This window comes from Trichosurus vulpecula, chromosome 5 (assembly GCF_011100635.1).
Source record: "Trichosurus vulpecula isolate mTriVul1 chromosome 5, mTriVul1.pri, whole genome shotgun sequence".
NCBI classification, from domain to species: Eukaryota; Metazoa; Chordata; class Mammalia; order Diprotodontia; family Phalangeridae; genus Trichosurus; species Trichosurus vulpecula.
Window position 1 is genome coordinate 189365456 of NC_050577.1, and position 12824 is coordinate 189378279.

At 34.1% G+C, this 12824-nt stretch overlaps 1 protein-coding gene across 4 annotated transcripts in view; it reads left to right on the forward strand.

The window, feature by feature from the left end:
• The window catches only part of EPS8 (epidermal growth factor receptor pathway substrate 8), a 263944-nt gene that overhangs the window by 173707 nt on the left and 77413 nt on the right, over positions 1–12824 (forward strand). For all 4 annotated transcript variants that reach the window (XM_036760033.1, XM_036760030.1, XM_036760031.1 and 1 more), the window contains 3 exons: positions 6535–6602; positions 7888–8049; positions 10723–10872. In XM_036760033.1, the coding sequence (XP_036615928.1) occupies positions 6535–6602; positions 7888–8049; positions 10723–10872 (380 nt within the window). The remainder of the gene's footprint in view (positions 1–6534; positions 6603–7887; positions 8050–10722; positions 10873–12824) is intronic.

Sequence of the window (12824 nt, forward strand, 5' to 3'; positions counted from 1 at the left end):
TCAACTGGGGAATGGCTGAACAGGTTGTGATGTGTGGTTGTGATGGAATACTATTGTGGTATAAGAAATGATGAGCTCAGTGATTTTAGAAAAACATGGAAAGACTTGCACAAAATAACGAAGAGCAAAGTGAGCAGAAGCAGAACATTTATACGGTAATATCAATATTGTTTTAAGAATGACTTTGAACAAATAAGTTATTTTGACTATTATACATATCCAAATTAACTATAAAGGACATATGAAGAAAGACATCATCTCTATCCAGAGAAAGAACTGATAAATAAAAATATGTAATTTTACATGTGTGTGTGTGTGTGTGTGTGTGTGTATACCTGTTTGTGTCTAACAATAGCCATCGATGGAGGGGAAGGAAGAAAAAAGAAAGAAATTTACATGATAATTTCATTGTATATTTGAAAGTAATGACAAGTTGTACATAGTAGATTTTCAGATTCATATGCAGTCATCTTTTTTATTGTACTGTGTTATGGAGATACTTGTTTTATTCCATAAATATGTCTACGTGTCTCATAAAAAAGCCATAGAGCTGGTACAACCCCATAAATAAGTAGCTTAGGATGAGATTCTGGTTCATAGCATGGGTGAGCTCTTCAACAATGGAATATTTCCATCTTTTAAATTTCCTTAATAAAAGTAGATTGTATGCCATGTATGGAAAAGGAGTATTTGATACTTTCCATTTCCATCATGGTAATTTTCTAGGTTATAAATTTCACTGGTGGTTGATGTTAGCTTTTCCATTTTCACCTGTGCCTTAGTCAGGTTTCCCAAAGTGTCATGAAATTTCTTGTGCAATATCTCAAACTCCTGGATATGTTTTTGATGTACTTTTTGAGAATTTAAGTAATGCTGTTACATTCTAATTCCACCTTGTCTTCAGTCAGTGGAGTGATTGTGATGTTTGCCATTTTGCTTGCAATAGAAAATCCCTTATTGTTGAGAGTCTCCCATTTTGATAATAAATTGTACCAATCTGCACCATTGTCTTTGGTTTTTCTTGTGTTGACAGACAGGACAATTCTTTGGTAAGTAACCATGCGAGAGTTCTTCACCTCCATGACATTAACACCTTAGATGTAGCCTAGCATGGGCCAGGCTTGTCCTTGCAGATGATGTGCCAGATACTGTTGAATGTGGCTCAAGCATTTTTGTTGATAATGGTTCTCTTGTAGGAGATGGCATGTTTCCTCCATCTTTCCCTTCATTTCAATACCACTGTGATCAGCCCTTTCTAATGAAATGAGTTACAGGCCTTGAGGTTATTGGGCTCAGTGCCATAGGCCTGTTTGTCATGCTTGATGAGGAGGCTGGAGCAATTATGTAGGACCATACACTACAGATTCACCAACATGGCAGCAGAGGCTGCTTTCCTAGTGGCTCCTGGACATGGAAAGGGCCTAGAGATCTTTTGGATGCATCATTTTGCTTAACAATTTTAACTCTTCTTTTAAGTTGCAATGGCATTTTTATAAGGAGAAGGAGTTTTATTGGGGAATGGTTAAAAAAGCCCTAGCACTAATTAAACACTATAGAAAGAGGCTGACTTTTTTCTTCTTTTCTTCTCCCTCTGATGAAGGTAGCAGGAATATATAAAATGGTCAGTATACAAAATGAGGACAGAAAGAAGGCATGAGTAATGTGCACCAAACTACCAAATTGGAATTTGATAGGCATCTTTGCTACTTTACATCTATACACACGTGTACTGTGTACCTTCCATATGTACATAGTATATAATGTAAATACATAATAGGCGTGTATTTACAATGTATACACATTATACATAATACTATGTATTAAATACACTTTTCTGATGTGTACCTCCTTAGATATATGGCTTTCTCTAATAGATAACTTCTTCCAAATAAATATCTTAAGTTTCCACCTTCTACTTTTTTTTCTACCTTACTATATCTTATTTTTAGTTTTAGCTTTCTACTATCACTCTAGCTGGTACCTATACTTATCACACATTAAGGTCTAGCCTACCCTCAATATTTAATTGGTACAGTGTCTAACATTTCTCTCATATGTACAAGACTACTTTGTGTTTTAAAAACCAAGACCACATCCTCCACTCTTTTTGCACCACACTTTCATTAGAGACACATTTTATATGTTTGATTATTAAATGCTTAAATATTTGAGCTTTTATTTTAACAGATAGAGATATGTCTCTGTGTTATATATATATGTATGTGTACATATATGTATTTTCTGTGAAATAATTGAGAAATAATGATGCATGATTTTAGTATTAGAAAGCAGTCAAATGTTTAGTTTACCACCTGAAGTTTTAAACCAGAATAACTGGAAGAATAGGTACCCTTGATAGTCATAGTGAAATTTGTTAGAGAAATGGGTTTTGGGGGGAAAATAATGGGCTTCAGTCTTGGACAGGTTGAGTTGATGTCTCTAGAACATCCAGTCTGAAATATCCAATAGGCAATTGGTGATGGATGACATTACTATCAGTTCCTTTAAGCAGGCAGCTTTTGGGTGTTTGGGGATTAATATAGTTGGTATGATGTCATCTCTATTTGGAAAAACAAATGAACATCAACCAATACTGTGAATTAGTTTTTTTTTTTTTAAAAACACTTAAATTCCTATTTCTGAATGGTGTGTTTGAAAGTAATTTCAAATTTGCATAAGAGAATCTTCTTTTCCAACTTTGTAAATTAACCCATTTACATTTCAAAAGCATTTTATATATACGTTGGTAATTTTTCGTAACTGACTATTGTCCTCCTTAGATTCATTCAATGTCTTTTATTCTTAATGTTCTTAAATCCTGTTGCATTTCACAGAATTTGCATGGTCTCAGAAACTGTCAGGTAAATGTATCCATCATATGCTGTGCCATGTAACCTAAGAGAGGAAAAAAGAGGCCACAAGCTGAGCCTATAGGGACCTATAAGATCTCCTGATTCAGCTCCAGCAGTTTTACAGACATGCTAACCTGATTATAAGTCAAGGAATCTGGAAATTTCATACTGTATTGATTCAATTGTCTTTTAGTAAGTCATTTAACCTTGATCTCTTCACTCTTAAAGTTTGAAAGAGACATATCAGCTGAAACAAGTGTTTTTCGAATCAATAAAGACCAACAGATATCAGAGAAAGAAAAAGAGGTCTTCAAGGACTGGAGTTTTGTGTCAAGAGGCTTCATTGAGGCTTCACGATTGCTCTGATTCTTTTGGTGGAGATTCTCAGAAGAGGTGCACCATTGATATTTATAACTTTACCCATATGTGTTTGCATAGTTCTTCTGAAAGAGAAATACTTCCCCCACATTTTTTTTTCTTTTTGCAAGAGCTTGTCAGGAGTTCAAATTACCTCCTTAAATGTTGCTTTGTGTATTAAGATTAAGTTGCACTTGTTTCTAGAATCAGAATAAATGGAAAAATAACACCTATTTTTTAAAGGTTATTAACATGATAGGGTAAACATTTTTGCCCATTTTTATAAACTTTGTTGTTATATCCTGCCTTCCTATTTCATATGTGGATAAATCGCAGAAATGATACCAATGACAACAATGAGGAATTCAATGGTGATAACAATAATTGGCATTTCTATAGCATTTTGAAATTTGCAAATCACTTTGCATATACATTCTCATTTGAGTCTGATGACAACCTTGTGCTATAGGCACTATAGGTATTTTTATCCTTATTTTACAAATGTGCAACCTGATGTACCCAGGGGTTAAGTGATTTGTCCATGTTCACACGTATTGTTGTGGTAAGCATTGGAGGCATGATTCAAACCCAGGACTTCCTCACTTAAATCTAGCATTTTATCTAGAATAAGAAAGTAAGCTTAGGAAAAGCCCTCATTAAATTTTCATTTGGGATATTAGGCAGTGAATCATCAACATCATTATATGATTATTTTCCAAATAATCTTTCATTTTTTTCTATGAAGTATGTATTTCACTGAGCTATGAAACTTGTAGGAAAATTAGTATAGCTTGGTTTTCATGTAGAAACAATTAGAAAGAACTAAATTTTTTCTCATTCAGAATTACTATTACAATATGATGGGAACTGTGAAAACCAAATGCGCCCCTACCCTTGACCTTCTGTTTGTTGTATTTGGTGATCACATGTGTGTAAGACATATTTAATGAGCAGAACACCGTGAGGCTGCCGCATCCTGACAACATGGTTGAATATTCTGGGGTGACATTGCTGAGGGTACTAGCTAGAGTGTGTTTATACATCATTAGGGTGCTAGTCCCAGAATAACTGCCCAACTGATCATGACATAATTGTTTCATTAGAGAATTCCTGGATAACAAGATAATATTTCAAAGAGAGGATTATAACATTTCTCCCTTAAAATGCAATTTTATTATGAAACATTATTCACAATGGAATCCAAGTTAAAATCAGAACAAATCTAAGTAATCCTTTGTTCAGTATGTGGGACCTAACTGTACAATGTACTGTGACATTTTGGAGTAAAAATAATAAATTTTAGAAGTTGAACAGGCATTTCTTTTTAATTACCTTGTTTCATCAGGGCAAGATGGATTATACTTCTTCAGATCATCATCCAAACAAAAAAAGAAAGGTAGCAAACACTGAACTTTGTGGTGTGTCTGATCTTACAAGCATTTGATATGCTGCAAAAGCAAAAATAGAATGAATAATTCATTTTCAAGGCATTCATTAGTATATCTGTGTACAAAACCTCAGATTTGTGGAATTTAAATAATAAGCACTGTTTCATCTTAAATGTATGTTATAGTTTGCAAAGATTGCAGGGATTTTTTTCTGTTTTTGAAAAAGTAATTACAAAGTCTAAGTCAATTGCTGATAGTTGTTTGGAGCTGGAGTTGGAGTCAAAAGATCTGAATTCAATTCCTGCCCCTACCACTCTCATAACTGTGACCTGGGGCAAATTTGGCCTTTCGTTGCCCTAGGCCTCAGTTCCTCATCTGTAGAAAGAGAGGGTTGACCCCAGTAACCTCTGATGCCTAACAGTTCTAAAACTGACCCTTTCATCGGCTCTTAATAATGAAGTAACATCTTAGGTTTATTTTTCATTCTAAATATTACTACTCTGAATATGTATCACTTTTATCATTTTGTATTTGTTTACTTTTATTCTCAACATACCTTTTCAACTTCTTTTGCTACTACTTTTGCTAATTATCACAGCCAGCATTTATATAGCACTTTGGGGCTTAAAAAGATGCTTTGCAAATATCTCATTTTACCTAAAAAAGAAAAGGTAGAAAGAACCTCTGTTGTGTCTTATCTTAGGGGCAGATAGGTGGCGCATAGTGCACAGAGCACTGGGGCTTGGAGTCGGGAAGACCTGAGTTCAAATGCAGCACCAGACACTTACCTAGCGGTGTGACCCTGGGCAAGTCACTTAACCTGTCCTTGCCTCAGTTTCCTCATCTGTAAAATGGGGTTAATAACTACCTACCTCACAGGGTTGTTGTGAGGATCACATGAGATAAAATTTGTAAAGCACTTAGTATAGTATGTGGCAGAAAGTAGATGCTATATAAATGTTAGCCATCATCATCATCATATCATCATTATCACCTATCGTCATCATGATCATTATTATCAACTGAGAAAAGTATGTGATATTCTTCCTATATTCTTGCCTATAATCATGTCATAGCTTATATTTGGAAAAAAATTGTTTTGAAGATTTAGGAAGAATATGATAAATTAATCAATTTAAACATGAGTAATATGGCCATTGAATATATGTACCAATCGTTAAATCATTTGTTCTTTACGAGTGACTAGTAGTAAATATCCCCATAGTATTTTTATATTCATTTAATGACATTTTTGATTTTGCAGCATTATGTAACAGAGAACGAGAGATGCCTATTTGTTTTTTAAGTAGCTTAGAACAATTATTTCCCCTTCTCTTGTTTTCTGGATTTTTCTTAATTGAGCTTATTTTTACTACTCTATTAAATAGCTTACTTTTGAATAGTCTGTGTCTATATTGAATATTTAATGAGATTCTGCAATTTAATCACATTTTAAACCTCTCTAACCCAGCCCATAATTTGGATCTTAGGAAGTGATGTTTTATTGTGCTTTTAAAAATAGCAATAATTTTGCTTAATTCACATAACATAGTATATATGACATATTTTTTCAGTTTTCTCTAGATCATTGATATTTTAACATAAAGATAGAAGAAATGTCAAACCAGCCTGTATCCCTTTATGAAATTGTAGCTGTCCATTTAGACTAAATTACTTTTGGTACCCTTTAAAATATCATTAACCTGTTGAATTCTGAACACTTGTGGTGGGTCCCTTAATCTTATGCTGTACAATTAATTGCTCATTTTGCGGCTCCAAGATTTTATGTGAATAACACGTGTCTTCAGCTACACAGATACAATGGTGACTTGTCATCTATTGTATTTATATGTGAAGCAGACTTGTTTTAGAGATGATCTTGTGATATGAACCATAGACTGGGAGTGAATAAATAATGTCTTTTTCATTTCTTTCAGAACAACGGAAGAATTATGCCAGAGATAGCATCAACAGCATGTCAGATACAACTCAGTATCGTGTTGAAGTAAGATGTTTTCCTTCCTTCAACCTATATTATCCTTTTTCTTGACATATGAAAATAACTGGGCAGTCCAATGTATTTCAGTGAAGAATGAATGCAAATCATAGATCCACTGTCACCATCAGCCTCATTCTGTATCACACAACATAACCTTCTTTATATTTTTGCATTACAGAATATTTTTTGAGATTGAACCAATAGTAGTTTCTTTAGGTGTAGTTATAAATTTTTAGATGTACCCTCCCCCTCCCAAGCCATCTCTGCTTGTTCTATTTAGTCAGATGCTTTTACTCCGTAATTTGGTGATTTAACTGGTTTCTTTCAAACCTTTTTTGAGGGGGGGAAGGGTCATTAATTAAATCCTATTTAGATTCACTTTGTTTACAATAGAAAATGCTTAAAAAGGATATAGGGTTTCTTTACTTTTTTCTACATAAACTCAAATGTTAATATCTTTAGGCTCACACTCTTAAATACTGGAAGAATTTCTTTTGCCAAGCAAGTAACTGCTGATGATAGTTCAAAAACTAGAAGTGTGCTTTTATCACAGATACTGATTGGAGCTGTTATTTCTCTTCTCATATATCCCAGATGATAGTAATCTGTAACGTTGAAGCTATCAAATGGAAATCATTGTCACTGAATTGAATTAAACTGTAGTGAAAGTATTTAAATAATTGTAGAGAGGCAGCCCTGGCATAATAGAAAAAGGTGGGGGTTCAAGTACTGGTCTTAACCTCTAATGATTGTCTGAATATGGGTAAGTGATTCTCCTCTGTGCCCCATGACATGCCCTTCCTCATCTGTTTAAAACTGTAAGTTAAGAAAAGTTACTGATCTGCATTGTTGTAGGAAGGTTCCAAAACTGCCAGTTGCCCAAATCAATGAAATCATAAGTCTAGACCTCCAAAAATGTGTGTTTGAAAGAAGACAAGATATTGATTCTTCGAAAAAGGAAATTGGCACTGTTGTTTTGTTCAAATGTGATATGGTAAATCTTCTTTAAGGTGGGGTATATTATTGCATAGCATTAGAAATATAATAGGATGAATCATTTCCCCTTAATTAAAACACTAATGTAACATACTTATCCCAACCAATAGGTAGTATTGTTTGCCCTTTGATAAACAGCATTATAAAAGATTCTAGATTAATAAGAATTAAAATGTTAGAGTCAAAACTGTACTGTTATTTTTATATATTTCTCTACTGTAGTTAACTTATCAATTTGTTTAGAAAATGACAATATGTTATATTTGGTATCTTTAATTTATATTCTAATCATCAGCACCTGACTACTTTTGTTATGGATCGGAAAGAGGCTATGATAACAGTAGAAGATGGAATAAGAAAGCTGAAATTGCTTGATGCCAAGGGCAAAGTATGGACTCAGGATATGATTCTCCAAGTTGATGACAGAGCTGTGAGTCTGATTGATTTGGAGACAAAGGTAAGTTTTGTGAATCAGGACCTTGTCCTAAATCCTCTGGAAATTCAATCAGGTCAAATTTATAATGGAATGAAGATAATTTAATAAATGGAAGATTTAATAATTCAAACAGTGGAAGAGAACTCATAAAAATGGAATGTTTTTAGCCAAATGAAATGATTTAAATGTCCACTTTGTTTTTTAAAGTAAATTATTACTAAGAGTAAATTCCTTTTTGTCCCTCATGCCTGGAATGCCATCCTTATCTCTCCCTCTTAATGCTCTAGCTTCATTCAAGTTTCACATAACATCCTACCTTCTCCTAGAAGCCTTTCCTAATCCCTCTTATTTCTAGTATCTTCACTCTACTTTTTCTGTCCTGTTTGCCCTGTATATAGCTTGATTGTAGGTCATTGTTTACATCTTCTCTTTCCCATTAGATTGTGAGCTCTCTGAGAGGTATCTTTGGCCTTTCTTTTTTATCTCTAGCACCTAGTACAGTGCCTGGCATTTTGTGGGTTTATTTGAATGTTTATTGACTGACTGACTGGCTAACATAGGGATAGAGCTTCTTTTCCTGTTCTTTGAAATAAAAAATGAAGAAATCTTGTGTAATAAAATAGTATACTCTAATATTGGAATTTTTTGTTTTGCTTTAACAATATTTTTTATTATGAAGCTTTAAAATTTCAATAAATGTAAACATTTTAATTTACAAAGAAGAACAAAAAATGGATAGTGTATGAAACTGAGCTTCTCTGTGTATTTTGGGCTTTGGCTCCACTATGTAAATCTTGGGTTTTTTTATATAATTAAGATTTAACATGGTAGTTTCATCACTATCCTGAATGTCTGTGTACCTTCTGAAGTTCTTTCTGTTGTCTTCTATTGATTTTTTAAAAACTGTTCATTGGTACTCTTTTTTACTTTTGTTTTTCTTTAATAACGCTATTCTAACTATCACTCTTTATTTTATCATGTCCCAGTGTATGAATCAGAAAAATTTATGAGTTGAATTAATTTTATGCGTTGTACCATATAACTATAGTATTATAATCATCAGTATTCCTTATTACTAAATCAAGTGATACTTAAAATGAGTTTTCATATGTTTAAGCAAAATCTCAAGTTCCCATGTAGCTCTTTAATACATAATTGCATATATCTGTAATAGATGCCAATATACATAGGATAAAGCATCTTAATTGTTTCTTAGTAAATGTAATATTCTACTTGTTAACAGAATGATAAAAAGCTTTAAGAAATAGCTGCCTTATTTGTTCAGCTTTTTAAAGTTTTTGTGTACTTCCCACTTGTGAATATTATCAAGAGCTCCTACAATCTCGGGTTTTTTTAACCTTGTCTTTAAAGAGGAATTCATTCTTATCTTGCAAAGTATAGATTTGTCTTAATGCCAGTATTATTTGATTTCATTGAGTAGAGTAATACTGTGGGAGTGTGTATTTATAGTTCTTCCCCAAATTGGCACAGTTCCATCATTAATCTCAAAATAGTACAAATGATTGAGTATTCTGAGAACAAGATGTCACATTTGGTATATGTTCATTAAAAAGAGAATGATCAATAGAGGGATGGAGAGAGAGGGAGAGAGAGAGAGAGAGAGAACAGATAGAAACAGAAAAAGAGGGGGAGGGTGGGAGAGAGAGAAAGAAGAAAAGAGGAAAGGGAGGGAGGATAAAAAAGGAGAGTAAGAAAGAGAATATTATACAGTCAGAGAGAAACAACAAAACCTGGAGAAAGATTCTGTTATAGCTGGCCTTTCTCTGTATTATGAGCAGTTCCATATCCTCAGGACATAGGCATTCCCAAATTCATTATTCTCTCAGTTAATTAAAACTATAGTCTATTGCTCCCATGTACATCCTTTCCCTGTCTCTTCATTTCCCTGAATCCTTCTACCTCTTTTTTTTCTATGCTGTTTCTATATTACCAGCCAGTTTTTAGCATTATTTGCCAGAGTTCATAGTAAAAACTATTTATACAATTTAAAATGACCAGTGAAATTGTTCGGGGCAGCTAGGTGGTGCAGTGGATAGAGTGCTGAACCTGAAGTCAGGAAGATTTGTCTTCTTGAGTTCAAATCAGTCTTTGGACATTAATTAGCTGTGTGACCCTGGGCAAGTCACTTAACCCTGTTTGCCTCAGTTTCCTTATCTGTAAAAATGAGCTGGAGAAGGAAATGGCAAACCAGTCTAGCATCTTTGCCAAAAAACAAACCCAAATAGGGTCATGAAGAGTCGGAGACAACTGAAAGGACTGAGGACCAACACAATGGAGTTGTGTATTTCTAAAGTAGACATGTTCTAGAGAGGTATAGGCAGCATAGAAAGCCATGATGGAGATGATAGACTGATAGACTTAGAGTCATAGGACTGGGTTTGAATCATGTCTCTGCCACTTACAATCTGTGTGACCTTGGGCCAGTCACTTAAATTCTCAGGGCCTCTGTTAGATTATCTGTAAAATGAGGGGATCCTGCTGTGCGATTGGATTACTTTCAAGTTCTAGATCTTTTGCTTTCTTGAAGGCAAGGAATGTATTACTTTTCTATTTGTATCACTAGCACTTAGAACAGTGCCTGGTACTTAGCAGGTGCTTAATAAATGCTTAATTCATTGATTACAGAAATATTATGCCTAGTAACAAGTTTATTTGTTTTCATTTCATCTATAGAATGAACTGGAGAATTTCCCCTTAAACACAATTCAACACTGCCAAGCCATGATGAATTCATGCAACTATGATTCAATTCTTGCTTTAATATGCAAAGAACCAGCTCAGAGCAAACCAGATCTTCATCTTTTCCAGTGTGATGAGATTAAGGTAAAAAAGTATTGAAGAATTGATGGGTTTTCTCCAAAGGGGTAGAATTGAACAGATTTTCTGCTGTTTCTGCAGGAAAAAATAATCCTATCTTTTTTTTTAACATATTCTTAACACAAACTGAATTTAGAACTTTCTAAGAAAATAAACATCCCAGCATGTTAATGAAGAGAAATGTCAGCATATGAATATGTGTGGGTGTGGGGAGAAAGGTTTATCGTTTTTAAGAAAACAAAATATATTTGAGGGGGGAAATGAGTTTATGGGATATAGATCCACTGGAGATACTAAATATGTTTCCAAGTATCCTAAATTTGTAATAAATAGATTCTTTTTTCTGTCCTGCTTTGTAAATTAGTCATGAAGTTCAATTCTGTTAAGAACTAATCAAATAGCATAGTCTATTGCAATGAAACACTTGGAACATTTCCCAGGACATCAATGAAGAGTTGACTGCTTAATTACATGGCATGACTAAATTGCTTAGAATTTGTAATCCTCAAGTTATATATGAGCATAGTTACCTACTCTAATAGACTACCATCAGAGGGATCATATTCTCATCTATGCTATAATTTCCAAATGACAATAAAAATTTATTGATTAGAAAGATAGAAGGTGTCTTTCACCTTGAGCATCTTTGTCTTATGAGTTGAGTTTCCAAAATGAGGTTCTTTCTGATACCGTCATTGTGCTATTTTGTACCGATTGCTCCTTGGCCAAAACACTAATTTATTTTTCACAGATTCATTTACCTTTTCTCCTACTGAAATTCTCTAAAGTTAGAGACCCCACAGATTCAGTTTGACCATATGAGTATAATTTTCTTTAGACATTCAAATGAATGAAGTCATAGATAGTTTATTACAAAGTCAATTTGAAGAGACCTATGGCATTCAACTAATTTGCATATTTTGTTGTTGTTCATTGACTGGCATGTAGTTAGTACCTTTTGAGACTGATGGTACGCATTTAAGTTCTGCAATAATTGAATATGTTAAAGTAATAAGCATTACAGTGATTATATTTAACTATGGCAGCTTCATAAGAGATGAAATGGCACCACAGGTCAAATCAGATGTATATGAATAATATTCAGTTGACTGGATACTAAAGGTTGTTGAGCAGGACTGCCAGATTTTAGTACTGATGATAAAGGATATGATGTGGTTTGTAATAGTCAAACTACCTGATTCACCGCACAATGACTTGCCATAGCCACTTGGTTGGGCTATCATATAAATCATGCAGATGTTCTACTTCCTTATTCCACTGTATATATTTAGCAACCTGAACCATAATTAGGATGGGAGAACTTAGGGATGCCCAAATTTAGAAGGCCCTAATACAATATGAACTCCCTTAGTAGGTAGAAAGAAATGAGCTTAGCACCTAGTTGAACATAATAGCTGAATTATAAAGGTAATACCTCCTTTCCTTGGGCTGTGCCTGGTCTCTATTTGTTGTCTCCCTTGGTTTCTGCCTCCTGTGCATGCGACCTTATGTCACAAGGTCTCCCTCCACCCAACTCAATTGGTCATACTGCTTGTTCCGAGTACATTTTATGGTGCTTGTATTAGGTGCCAAAATTGTCAGTTTATAAATCTGTCCGCAACCCTTGTCATTACAGATTTTAAAGGCTCCAGAGAGTGTAATAGGAAGGAATTATATTAGATCTCACATGGAATTCTAAAAATCCTCTGTAGCAGCACTTCTGTTTCATATATATATACATATATGTGTGTGTGTGTGTGTGTGTGTGTGTGTGTGTATAAACACAACAGTAAGTTCTCATTGCCCTACTCCCCCAATTCTGGAGAATCAGGTGGTAAGAGGAGTTTAAAAATGCTTTGTCACTTTTAGCATTTAACTGGAGCCACCTATCAGGTCCAAAACACATAGAAAACTCCATTAGTACTGTTATAACTTCTGTTACATATACAGAAACCTAT